At 43.0% G+C, this 14,143-nt stretch overlaps 1 protein-coding gene across 2 annotated transcripts in view; it reads right to left on the bottom strand.

The window, feature by feature from the left end:
* SLC6A16 (solute carrier family 6, member 16) overlaps positions 1-14,143 on the bottom strand; it is a 24,178-nt gene that overhangs the window by 5,343 nt on the left and 4,692 nt on the right. The window contains exons 2-8 of one of the 2 annotated variants that reach the window (XM_011979309.1): positions 5,017-5,254; positions 4,746-4,986; positions 4,159-4,316; positions 3,846-3,972; positions 3,457-3,632; positions 3,109-3,219; positions 2,684-2,925 (exon numbers count right to left, since the gene is read on the bottom strand). In XM_011979309.1, the coding sequence (XP_011834699.1) occupies positions 2,684-2,925; positions 3,109-3,219; positions 3,457-3,632; positions 3,846-3,972; positions 4,159-4,316; positions 4,746-4,986; positions 5,017-5,190 (1,229 nt within the window). In that variant the 5' untranslated portion in view covers positions 5,191-5,254. Of the gene's footprint in view, positions 1-2,683; positions 2,926-3,108; positions 3,220-3,456; positions 3,633-3,845; positions 3,973-4,158; positions 4,317-4,745; positions 5,255-6,389; positions 6,484-14,143 lie in introns of both variants that reach the window. The other variant, XM_011979308.1, reaches the window with a different exon arrangement.

Here is a 14,143-nt window from a genome sequence, read left to right as displayed (position 1 = left end):
TCTTGTTGTCCAGGCTGGAGTGCAATGGCGCAATCTGGGCTCACCGCAACCTCCGACTCCTGGGTTCAAGCAATTCTTCTGCCTCAGCCTCCCGAGTAGCTGAGATTACAGGCATGCACCACCATGCCTGGCTAATTTTTTCGTATTTTTAGTAGAGACATGGTTTCTCTGTGTTGGTCAGGCTGGTCTTGAACTCCCGACCTCAGGTGATCCGCCTGCCTTGGCCTCTCAAAGTGCTGGGATTACAGGCGTGAGCCACCGTGCCCAGCCTGGAAGATATTTTTAAATCTTCTAATGAAATAAAAACGTTGACAAGATAATAAGGAATCATCAGGCAAAAATTGAAGTACAGGCAAAGCAGTGGAGAAAGGGGACTTCCAAATATACTTTGTCCCAAAGATGTATGCAAAATGCAACAAACTAGACCTGCAGTTTCCAATTTTAAGACTTTTCAGATACAAAAGGGGGCCATGGAGGCCAGATATAAAGCACCAGAGCCTGCCCAAAATAAGGATCAGAATAGAAGTTCCCCACTTAAATCTGACAACTTCAAAGGGCTACACCTTCACAATAAAAATGAAGCAGAAGCTTTGCCCCTGGCCCTTCTCCACAACCGGGAATGCAAGGAAAGCTGGTTCAGAGATGATCTACAGATTTGATGCAATCCCAGTTAACACCACAGCAGGCTTTTTCTTTTTCTTTTTTGAGATGGAGACTCGCTCTGTCGCCCAGGCTGGAGCGCATTGGTGCAATCTCCACTCACTGCAACCTCCGCCTCCCAGGTTCAAGTGCTTCTCCTGCTTTGGCCTCCTGAGTAGCTGGGACTACAGGTGTGTGCCACCACACCCGGCTAATTTTTGTATTTGTTAGTAGAGATGGGGTTTCACCATATTGGCCAGACTGGTCTCAAATTCCTGACCTTGTGGTCCACCCTCCTCAGCCTCCCAAAGTGCTGGGATTACAGGCGTGAGCCCACGCACCCGGGCTTGTTTTTCTTTATATTTGATCATGTATGTATGCATATCTACTAAGCAATATAATAACCACTATCCTGACTTTTATGATGGTTAACCTCTGGGAAGCAGTAAAGGGATTATGATTAGAAAAAGATACATGGAGAGCAGCTAGGGTTATTCTAGTTCTTAATACAAGTGTTGCTTACTTCATAGTTCGTTACACTGTACATTGTTTTATACATTTTTTTCTTTTTTTTTTTTTTTTTTTGTTAGAGGCGGTGTCTCACCCAGCTGGCTTCAAACTCCTGGGTTCAAGCAATCCTCCCACCTCAGCCTCCCTAAGAGCTGGCATTACAGGCGTGAGCCACTGCTCCCAGCCTTGTTTTATGTATTTTTACATATGTATGTAATAGCTCATAATAAAAGGTTTCTTTTGAAAATACCCAAAAAGTTACCATTACACTCCCACCAGACTGGAAACAATTTAAAAGTCCAACCAAGTTTAATCAAGTGTTGTGCAAAAAGTAGAACAAATGGAAGTCTCACACATCCTTGATGGGAGGGTAATGCATTACACCACTTTGAAAACCAGACAATATATGATAAAACTGAAGGTGAGCACACCCTACTCAGCAATTCCTTTCCTAACTATATGCTGTCAAGAACTCTTGCACACGCACACATGTATATTCCCAGGCATCTTCTAGAAGAAAATGGTGGTTATTTGTGAGGGTTAGGATTACTAGGAGAGGCCGGAAGCAGTGGCTCATGCCTGTAATCCCAGCTCTTTGGAAGGCAGAGGCAGGAGGATAACTTGAGCCCAGGAGATCAAGACCTGCCTGAGCAATGTAGCGGGACCCCATTCTCAAAAATTTAAACTAAAAAAACAAACAAACAAAAAAACCTACTCTGGGAGAGAAAGGAAGAGGAGGAGGAAGAAAAAAAAAAAGACTACTGGGAGAAATTCAATTCAGGGTTGCCTCCTCTGGAAGGCCCCATCTGACTAGCCCAAACAGAATTAATGGCTGTCTCCTGTCCCCACCTATCACTTCAGTTACCCGTTAGCATAAGTTTTTGGCTGTCTCATTCTCTCCTTTCCTTCTCCCTCCAAAATTGAAAACTTAATGAAACAAGGACTGTGGTCAGATTCACCTGTCCAAGTCTCTGTGGTATAGAAAGAATACTTCCTAAATGTCTGATGGATGTTTTTGAAATTAATGCCTAAAAATAAGAAAAATAAGAAACAGGGGTGATCAGACAATTAAGGTTCTAGTACAGAGAATCCTTTTGGAGTTTCTGATAGATTGACAGAAATCCCCAATTCAGGAGTTGACAGTTAAGGATGGGGCCTTCCACCTCTCCAACGATAGCCTTGGAAGGGTCTCTGGCTGGTATGGTCTTGGATGCTATTTTGTTGTGTATCTGGGATTAGAGTAGCCTTCAATGTTTGCCATTTTCAGTATATCCCTCTTAGCATATCCACTCTGAGGTGGAGAGCTGGCAATCTCTCAGTTGGAAGATTTCTTTCTAGGGTGACAAAAGGCTCTGAGAAGGATAATACATGATAGGAGATTCTATTGTCTCCATTTTTAGCTATGGGGAAGGTATGCAAGTGCACCCAAGGTCGAAATGTGTGAACGTGGATCTTTGCAGCGCCTTTAAGGTTAGGGTCTCCGGGTTTGAAAATTCCCTGGGGCTGGGACCCTCCACAAGGGGGCTGGCCTTACCTCTCACAGCAGCGATGTGTGATGATTGTCGCCCAGAAGCCCAGGACAGAGAAGTTGAAAGATGTGACAATCAACAAAGTGAGCAGGTTTATCACAGACACGAGAAAGGCATCACTGAGACAGTTGTTGGACTGGGGCATGTAGGAGGCTAAGGAGGCAACAGAGCCAAGGCCTATGCCTGTGTTAAACAAAACTTGACCCCCTGCTACAGACCACACACTCACATTGTACACATCCGATATCTGAAAGAGAGAAGACAAGTATAAGGGGGTTGTAAAAGAAACAGCAGAGGACAACTATAATAGAAATGTTGCAGGGAGGAGAGAGGGAGATGCAGAAGGAAAGAATGGGGAAAGGAAGCTCTAAGAACAGGCAGCTGTGGTGCCCTACAAGGCCTGATGGAGGATTGAGGAGACAGATTTCACCTTGGCAACTACCAACTGTTGAAGGCCAAATTTTGCCCCTTCCAGCAGCAGACTCCGGATGAAGAAACCAATGATGATGAAATAAGGCAGCAGTACCAAGACACAGATCACCTGAATTGAGAGTGGGACAGATCAGCACCTGTGTACCAGTAGAGGTCAACCAACAGGAGGGATCGAAAGTTCCGAGTCAGAAATGAGTAGAAGTTAGAAGAAAGCCTTCAGCAAGAGTCAGGGGCCAGTGGGAGTAAAAGGCCAGAGGAGCAAGAGATTAGGAGATCAACAAGTAACAAAGTGAGGTAAGGGCTAAAGCATCCGAGAATTTCAAGGAATCCAATACTGGTGGCTCACCTTCCTCGTGGACTTAAGCCCATTGATCATGAAAGCACCAACAAGACACCAGCAAACACAGAAGGGCAGGACCAGACTGTAGACTGGTGACCCGCCATCCTCGATTCTGTCTGAGGCCTTCAAGGTCTGCCGGTACCAGAAGTATATGGAGGGTGCTGTCTGTTCACATGCAGGATCTGGGGGGGACCTGGCTTTAGACATGCCTGCTAGACAAAGTACTCCCTCTTCTTCCTTATCCCCTCTCCCGCCTCCCTTTTCTCTTTCCCTCTCCCATTTCTTTTTCCTTCTTCTTCTTCTTCCTTGTCCCTCCCCACTCTCTCCTCTTCCAAATTCTCTTCTACTTCTACTTCTCCATTTTCCCTTCTCCTCTTCTTTCACTTCCTCCTCACCAAAGCCACTGGAGTTCATCGTTAAGGGACATTTCTCCCATGGAACGGGAAACTGGAAGGACTGGCTCATGTAAAAGATGATCCAGGAATTGACCACATTGAAGTACAGGCCGAGGATGAAACACACCTGGGGGCCAAGGAGGACATGGCTGGGGAGGAAGAGCAGGGACAGGAAAAGGGAGGGGATTTGACAGAGGATTGGGGAACCAAAGGGATCTGACCCATGGAGGTATTCATGGGGCGCATTTCAGGAGGAGGGTTGGGATGCGGGTGGGGTGTAAAAGTCAGGCCTGGGCAGCCATGGGCTCCTCACCATGAAGCTAGAATACCCCACACCACCAATCCAGGGGGCAATGATCTTCCATACACCCATGCCACCCTGACGCATGCTCTGACCGGCTGCCATCTCCAGGAAGACAAGAGGAATCCTGACCAGGAATAGCATGAAGATGTAGATGGCGGCAAAACTGCCTGCGAAGAGGATTCAGGGGGGGACTCTGAGAACCATGTCCTTTCAGTGCCTGGACTCCAGGAGCCCAGGAAAACATTCTCCCTACCAGCGACCTCCCCCAGGGTCACAGGCATCAGGGCTCACCCATGTCTACATCCCTCACGGTCCCAAGTGTCCAGTCTTCTGGCCCCCAATTCCTGGAAGACCAGAGTACCTAGTTTCCAGCCCACCTTGGACCCAGGCCTCAAGCTTTGCCATCCCCATGTTCAGATACCCTGAACCTCTACACCTCTCATGATTTTAGGTGTCCAGGGACCTGGCTCCTATCCTGCTCAGAGCACTAGGTCTTTGGTCTCTACATATCTCAGAAACATTCACGGTTAAAGCCTGGACAGGACTCTGTCCTGCTTGCCCCTTGTGGACTCAGGTTTCCTGGTCCCCAGACTTACAGCCTCCACTGTTAAGCCACAGGTGGGCAAAGCGCCAGAGACAAGATGGCTTCATAGAGAAGCCCACCTGAGCCAGAATGTACTCAGCTTTGCTGGACCAGAATGGACGGGCAAGGAGGACCTCACTCTCTTTCTTCTCTGTCATCTGCACCTTCTCGTACGTGGATTGCTGTTTCAGGATTGAGGCAGTTGCCGCCTCCAATACAGAAATTTGCTTTGGCTGACTGGCCCTGGCCTGAGCCTCAAAAACATGAGCCTCCCAGGCCTTAGCCTTTGCAACCCGGGCTGTTGAAACTTGGGCCTCTGAGGTCCCAGATGCTGCAGACCAGGTAAATGGACCCTTGTCTTCCCATGTTTGACTTCCTGGGACAGTGTCAGAAATCACTGTGCCAGTCCACGAGGTGTTTGCCAGCGAGGATGTCGAAGGCTGGGCCTCTGTCTTCATCCCAGACAGACTCCCTGGGGCAGCTCCAGCTTCTGCAAGGGAGGGTTTGTCTTCCTGAACAGACCTGCAGGACACCAAAAACTGTAGATTATAGATTTTAGAGTCAAGTAACTACTGAGTTACAAAACAATCCTCAACATCTCCTCAAAGCAAACTTTATTTCTATCCCAACCACCACTGACATTCAAAGCACAAAAAAGTCTCCTGCATAAGTTTCACTTCTTAGAAATGTTTTCACGTGGCGGCTCACGCCTGTAATCCCAGCACTTTGGGAGGCCAAGGCAGGTGGATCACCTGAGGTTAGGAGTTCGAGACCAGTCTGGCCAACATGGCGAAACCCCGTCTCTACTAAAAATACAAAAATTAGCTGGGTGTGGTGGTCGGCACCTGTAATCCCAGCTTCTCGGAGGCTGAGGCAGGATAATCACTTGAACCCGGGAGGCAGAGGTTGCAGTGAGCCGAGATCAGGCCACTGCACTCCAGCCTGGGAGACAGAGTGAGACTCCATCCCAAAACAAAACAAAACAAAACAAAACAAAACAAAACAGAAATGTTTTCTTGCACGGCATAGGGATAGAGAGAGACACACCCAAAAGTCAGGAATCCCTGTAATCAAAGGATTTCTTTTTCCCCACCTACCGGGTTCAAGCGATTTTCCTGCATCAGCCTCCCAAGTAGCTGGGATTACAGGTGCCCACTACCACACCTGACTAATTTTTGTATTTTTAGTAGAGACGGGGTTTTGCCATGTTGGCCAGGTTGGTCTTGAACTCCTGACCTCAAGTGATCCGCCCACCTCAGCCTCCCAAAGTGCTGGAATTACAGGTGTGAGCCACCGCAGCCAGCCTGAAATCAAAGGGTTTCTAAGAACACTGAAGTACTATTTATAGAGGGCTTCTGAATTTAAAAATGAAACAAAACTAAACTAATTTAATACTAAATCTGCCCTGTAATCTTAGAAAAGTTACTTTACCTTTCTGAGCTTTCTAATCTGTAAAACAGTCAGATCTTTAACTCAAATATAGCCTCACCACAGATGTCTTCCCTGTCCACCTATCTAAAATAGCAGCTACCTACCCGCTGCTCTCTCTACTTCACGGCATTTCTCATCTCCTGATTTTATTACCTATTGATTGTTAATTTATTCATTCTCCAGCTCCACCTACTGCTCTATCTCCAGCAAAAGGATGGTGTTCTACCTCGCATCTGGGGCTATTCTCCTTGGTCTCCAAGTTCCTGCCACTCTGAACTTCTGTTGGCTCTTCAAATACAAGAAAACGGGCACGGAGTGTGCTGAAAAAGAAAAAAAGTTACGTGAAAGAGAGGAAGAGAGAGGGGAAACTGGAGTTTTCTTTCAGTGGGGGAAGGAGCATGCTTTCCAAAAGCAGAGGCAGTAGGTGGGCCTCAAGGCAGCACTGGCACATTTGGGTGACATGGATAATTGCTTCTGAGACACAGCTTCCAAAGAGCTCTTTGTTACTCAAGAAAATGCTTATAATTCAATTACAGGTTAAAAATATAAAACTAAGATACAAATTTCTATCTTTAGTTCTATCTCTACTACATTTAAAAATGCAATGAAAGGTTGAAAGGAAATACATCAATATAGAGAAGATGATCAGGCCGGGCGCAGTGGCTCACACCTGTAAGCCAAGCTACTCAGGAGGCTGAGGCCAGAGGATCGTTTGAACACAGGAGGCAGAGGTTGCAATGAACCGAGATCGCGCCACTGCACTCCAGCCTGGGCAATCCTGTCTCAAAAAAAAAAAAAAAAAAAGTGATGATGGCTACAAGTATGTTTATATCCTTATCCCTGATTTTACATTACATTTTTTTAAATCTTGTATTACTTTTTTTTCAGACACAGGTTCTCACTCTGTCACCCAGGCTGGAATGCAGTGGCATGATCCATAGTTCACTGCAGCCTTGAACTCCTGGGTTCAAAGGATCCTCTCACCTTATCCTCCAAAGTACTTAGGACTATAGGCATGTGCCACCATACTTAGCTAATTTTTAAAAGTTTTTTTCAAGATGGGAGTCTCACTATGTTGCTCAGACTGGCCTCAAACTCCTGTGCTCAAGTGAGTCTCCTGCCTCAGCCTCCAGAGTAGGTGGCATTACAGGCACAAGCCACCATTCTCCACTCACCTGTATTACTTTAATAATCAAGAAAAATATGGCCAGGTGTGGTGATTCACACCTGTAATCCCAGCACTTTGGGAGGCCAAGGCAGGTGGATTGCTTGAAGTCAGGAGTTTGAGACCAACGTGGCCAACATGGTGAAACCCTATCTCTACCAAAAATACAAAAACAAAATAGCCAGACGTGGTGGCAGGCACCTGTAATCCCAGATACTAGGGAGGCTGACTTAGGAGAATCACTTGAACCGGGAGGCAGAGGTTGCAGTGAGCCAAGATTGTACCAGTGTACTCCAGCCTGGGTGACAGAGTAAGACTCTGTCTCAAAAAAATAATAATCGGCCGGGTGTGGTGGCTCACGCCTGTAATCCCAGCACTTTGGGAAGCCGAGGCGGGTGGATCACGAGGTCAGGAGATTGAGACCATCCTGGCTAACACGGTGAAACCCCGTCTCTACTAAAAATACAAAAAATTAGCCAGGCACAGTGGTGGGCGCCTGTAGTCCCAGCTACTTGGGAGGCTGAGGCAGAAGAATGGCATGAACCGGGGAGGTGGAGTTTGCAGTGAGCCGAGATGGCACCACTGCACTCCAGCCTGGGCAACAGAGCAAGACTCCATCTCAAAAAATAATAATAACAATAATCATAATCAAGAAAAAATATGTATTGATAAGTGAAAGTAAAAAGATCATCATGGAGAAAGAAATCCAATTGAAGAAGCCCTCATCAGCCAAATCTGGACAAATAAGAACATCAAAATAAATAACAGTAACAGATGAGAACCAACAGACTAAAACAATCTATGAATCCACAGGGATACAACTCAGGAAAAGGAAAACCTCTTCCTTACAGTAGAATACAAACTAATACATGTACAAGGAACGATGAATTAGAAGGTAATTGCTTATCACAAACTAATCGAGTTGTACACATTAAATATGTACAGTTTTTTACATGTCAATCATACCTCAATAAAGATGTCTTTTTAACAAATCATTGTCTGGAAACTACCAGAGTAATAACTGATTCAAGCAAGAATCATCAATGGTTGCTAACACAAGATGATGAAAATTTGATGGGGACAGGATAATTGCACAGTATTACTGTATCTCCCCACAAGATATCCCCCCCCAAAAAAGAAAATAGTATCTTTAGAGTGTTACACACTACCTTAACCAATAATAGTCAACTGATATCATATAACGCCTGATACAACGCATTAAGAGCACAACATCGTTTCTGTGGGATTCCTGCCAAAAACGTATAACAAAACTCCAATCGTGAGGAAACATCAGAAAACAAATCTAAATTGAAGTACGTTCTGTAAAATAGCTGGCCTGTACTCAGTAAAAATGTCACAGTCAGTGAAGACAAGGAAAGATGGAAGTGTTGTAAGTCTGAAATTATGTCAAAAATTTTTTAAATTTTTTAAACTTCCAAGCACCTGCCACTCCTACAATTCACTATCAAAAAAAAAGGAAGTTTCTTCTAAGAAAGATAGTCACATGAACACCGATCCCCAAACTTACCACAATCTCCCCTACCCAACAACAAAAAACACAAATGATTTTAAAATATTACAAATATGGGGATATCTGCATCATTTCTGAAAAATAGGTTCCATTCTTATGTCAAAAACAGAGAAACTTCTGCTACATAAACAAGAAACAGGACCAAACTGTAATCACTGAGGAGTCAGTTCACATCTCTTTTTCCTGGCAAAGTGGTTCAATGTTTCAGGAAGTAAATACTTTCCCAGCAACTTGTGCGAAATAAAAACAATCACTTGCCAAAGACCTTCTGCTCCAGTGAACCAATGGCTTCCAGAAGCTATATGCCAGAGAATGCAACAACAGGTGGGTCACTCCAAAGAGAAATGCAGTGGGTTGACGGGTGTCTCCCTGAGACAAACGATGCTTCCATAAGATTAAGAGAGAAGCAGGAAACCATGCAGGGGAGAAAAGGCTGAAGAAAAAATTAGGTACAAAAATCCAGCCTTTGGGGCTGGTCATGGTGGCTCATGCCTGTAATCCTAGCCCTGTGGGAGGCTGAGGCAGGAGATGTTTTATGTAAGCTTCATGGTAACTACAAAGCAAAAAACTCTTAGTAGAAATGATTCAAAGCATTCCACTAAAGAAAATCAATATAATTAGCCACACTGATATAATAAAGAAGAAAAATATTATCATCTCAAGAAATAGAGGAAAAACATTTCATGAAGTGCAACATACAATAATGATTTAAAGAGAAAAACTTTCAGCAAACCAGGAATAATTTCCCTGATAAATGGTGTCTCTCAAAAAACAAAAATGATCATACTTAATAGTGAACGTATGCTTAAACATAGCTACATACTTAATAGTGAAATGAGGAAAGCTTTACTTTTGAAATCAAGAACAATCAATGAAAACAGCTATCAGCACTTCCTTCCCATTGCATTAAATATTTTAGACAGCACAGTAAAGCAAGGGGAACAAAAGACAAAGATTAAACAAAACTCACTATTCACAGATGCTATATCTGTGGAAGATCCAAAATACTACAGATAAATTATTTAAATTAATAAAATAATTTAGCAAGATTGTTGTATGCAAATGGCAATAAATGAAAATTAATTATATGTCTATGCTTGCAATACATAATTAGAAAACAAAAATTTTTAATGTCACTTATAATTTTTTTTTTAAATATAGAGTAAAATCCTGGGGAGGTAATGGCAATAACAGCAACATCATTTTAAAATCTTCCCAAATACCCACATGAAAACAAGTATTTCTACTAGATTGCAAGCCCAAAATCCATGGATAATATTTACGATACCAAGATAAACCCCAAAATACAAGTCTATGAGAATAAACCACAAGAGCCACAGACCTGTGAAGAATCAGCATCTGTGTGGAAGGAAACAAAGGAAGCAAGACAACATCTGACAGACCTGGGGGTGAGGTGCAGGGAAACAGACCTCTCAAAATAATCAACAGGTACTCACCAGAAATCATGGAAAGCCTATTAGAGAACAGCAGCTAAAACTAGAAGATGCCTTGCCTAATCAATAACAGTTGAGTGCATGGAGTCTACAATAGAAACTGAAGGGACCAGGGCAGGCTAGATTCTATGAACTCTTAAAATTAACCAACCAGGGATCTTTTCCAACCCACAAGCCACAATGAGGAGAAATTCCTGTGAGTAAAGCTAAATTGAGCAATACGAGAACAAGAATGACGAAGGATAGGCCAGACACGGGCTCATGCCTGTAATCCTAGTACTTTGGGAGGCCAAGGCAGGAGGATCACTTCAGGCCAGGAATTCAAGATAAGCCTTGACAATGCAGTGAAAACCTATCTCTACCAAAAAAAAAAAAATTAAAATTAAAATTAGCCAGGCATAGTGGCACATGCCTGTGGTCCCAGCTATTTGGGAGGCTAAGTGGAGAGGACTGCTTGAGCCCAGGAGTTTAAGGTTGCAGTGGGCTATGATCATACCACTGCACTCCAGCCTGAGCAACAGAGTGGGACCCCATTCCCTAAAAAAAATAAAATAAAATAGACCAGGTGCAGTGGTTCATGCCCGTAATCCCAGCACTTTGAGAAGCTGAGGTGGGAGGATCACTTGAGGTCAGGAGTTCAAGACAAGCCTGGCCAACATGGTGAAACCCCATCTCTACCAAAAAATACAAAAATTAGCCAGGCATGGTGGGACACGCCTGTAGCCCCAGCTACTCAGAAGGCTGAGGTGAGATAATCACTCGACTCCAGGAGAGGGCGGTTGCAGTGAACCAAGATCGTACCACTGCACTACAGCTTGGGCAACAGAGTAAGATCCTATCTCCAAAATAATAATAATAATTAAATTAAATTAATTAAAAATAATTTTAAGAAAACAGAGATGAAGGATATACAGGATCCAGATAAAAGTGGGGAGAAGAAATTTCCACTTTTGACCATGAAAGCAAAACAGTGTCTGGACTTACCTCCACAAAAACACTACAAAACTGTACAAATAATAGAAACAACTATTTTCACATATTAAACAAAGGCAGTACAGCATTGCAATCTCTAAAAAAAAAGGCCAAAAAACAAGGTAACTAATTGCATCATTGCCCTGTTTTTCTGCTACTGATTTCCAAACTTTGGCACAGGAGGAAGAATACAAACAGAGCCTAGCAGTCTCAGTACTTGAGGCAAAAATCAGTTCAGGAAGGCTTAGGTGACTAGAATTATCTGGGCTAAGTACTCAACAGAAGGGAGCCACAGAGAAAAAGCTCTAGGAATCTGGATAAAATACTTTGAGCCATTAGCTAAATATCAACCTGCACATGTATTCTTATGAAACTTCATAAGAACAGGCAAAGAGTAAATTCCAAGGAAAGAAAATTGCTGAGGAACTATAGGTAAAACAATTCCTAGAACTTGAAGAACAAGAAGAATTACTTAAGTTTCCACCAGCCAGTATGGAGAGACTTTACTGAATACTTGGAACATTCAAGGTGGCATAAACTAGCTCTAATTCTAGTAGTAGGACTACTTTAGACCTGGGGAAGGAAAAAAAAAAGTCTTAAAAGCAACTCTTAAAGAGCCGAAACTGATCTTCAAGTAACTGCATGTCACAACAAAGGCCAACATAGACAAACCTAGCACTGAACAACAAAAAATTCATGTCAATCATCTAGTCAAAAATTACTAGACATGCAAAGAAGCAGGAAAAGTCACCCATAAATAGAAAACAAAAACAGAAATGATTGACTAACGGAATTAACACATCGTAACACTAAAATAGCTCTTACAAATATGCTCAGTATGGTCAAGGACTTAAAAGGAAAGCATGAACAGAATGAGGAAATATCAGATAGCTAGCCAGCTAGACAGATAGATATTTTCTTTTTTGAGATGGAGTCTCACTCTGTTGCCTACACTGATCTCAGCTCACTGCAACTTCTGCCTCCACATTTCAAGCAATTCTCCTGCCTCAGCCTTCCAAGTAGCTGGAATTACAGGTGTGCACCACCACACCTGGCTAATTTTTTTTTTTTTTTAATTTTTAGTAGAGACAGGGTTTTGCCATGTTGGCCAGGCTGCTCTCGAACTCCTGACCTCATGTGATCTGCCTGCCATGGCCTCCCAAAGTGCTGGGATTACAGGCACAAGACTCCTTGACTGGCCATGATATATTTTAAAAATCAAATAGAACTTCTAGAGATGATACAACACCTGAAATGAAAATTTCACTGAAGATTACTGGCAGATTTTAATAAATCAGTGAACTTGAAGATATAGCAATAGAAACAATCCAAAATGAAGCACAAAGAAAAAAAAAAAAGACTGAAAGCAATTACCAGAGCATTAGTTACTGTGGGACAATATCAAATGGCCTAAAATGTGTAACTGGAGGTCCAAAATAAAGGAAGGATATGAAAATGAAACCGGACCAATTTTCCAAAAAGCCAGATGCCCAAAGAACTGAAGCTTGAGAAACTTACATTTGTACAGTGAGATGAACCTGCTGTATGTTGACCAACTCTTCTTCTTTACTCCTAATTCCTTCATATATATATGTATATATGTATATATATGTGTGTATATGTATATATGTATATATGTGTGTGTATATATGTGTATATATATGTGTGTATATATATATATATGAAGAAAAGACTCACATAATTGAAAGGATAAAAAGACAGTTCTACAATAATTGGAGACTTTAATATCCCACTATGAACAATGGATAGAACCAGCAGACAGAAGATAAGCAAGGAAATAGACTTAACGCAATAAACCAACTAGATCTAACAGATACATTCAGAACACTCTACCCAACAGCAGCGGCATACACATTCTTCTCAAGTGCACATGGGACATTTTCCAGGATAGACCACAAATTTGTGGGCCACAAATTTCCTTTTTTTTTCTCAGCAGAATTAGAAAGATAAATATCATACAAAATAGCTTCTCTAGCCACAATAGGATGAAGTTAGAAATGAATAACAAAAGTAAAACTGAGGCCAGGCACAGTGGCTCAGGCCTGTAATCCCAGCACTTTGGGAGACCGAGATGGGCGGATCATGAGGTCAGGAGATCGAGACCATCCTGGCTAACATGATGAAACTCCGTCTCTACTAAAAAATACAAAAAACTAGCCGAGGGCGAGGTGGCGGGCGCTTGTAGTCGCAGCTACTCAGGAGGCTGAGGCAGGAGAATGGTGTAAACCCAGGAGGTGGAGCTTGCAGTGAGCTGAGATTCGGCCACTGCACTCCAACCTGGGTGACAGAGCGAGACTCTGCCTCAAAAAAAAAAAAAAGAAAAAAACGAGTAAAACTGAAACTTTTACAAATTTGTGGAAATTAAACACACTCTTAAACAACAAATGGATCAAAGAAGAAAATACAAGGTGAATTAGAAAATACAGATAAATGAAAGCGAAAACACACATACTAAAATTTATGGGAAGCAACAAAAGCAATGCTAAGGGGGAAATTTATAACTATCAATGGTTACATTAAAAAATGAAAAAGAGGCTGGACGCAGTGGCTCACGCCTGTAATCCCAGCACTTTGGGAGGCTGAGGCGGGTGGATCACCTGAGGTCAGGAGTTCAAGACTAGCTTGACCTACATACTGAAACCCCATCTCTACTAAAATACAAAAATTAGCTGGGCGTGGTGGTGGGTACCTGTAATCCCAGCTACTCAGGAGGCTGACGCACGAGAATCACTTGAACCCAACCCAGGAGGCGGAGGTTGCAGTGAGCCAAGATCACACCACTGCACTCCAGCCTGGGCAACGGAGCAAGACTCCCTCTCAAAAAAAAAAAAAAAAAA

This window comes from Mandrillus leucophaeus, unplaced genomic scaffold, assembly GCF_000951045.1.
Source record: "Mandrillus leucophaeus isolate KB7577 unplaced genomic scaffold, Mleu.le_1.0 Scaffold200, whole genome shotgun sequence".
NCBI lineage: Eukaryota > Metazoa > Chordata > Mammalia > Primates > Cercopithecidae > Mandrillus > Mandrillus leucophaeus.
Note: the sequence above shows the minus strand (reverse complement) of the source record. Positions and strands in the feature narration are given on the sequence as shown.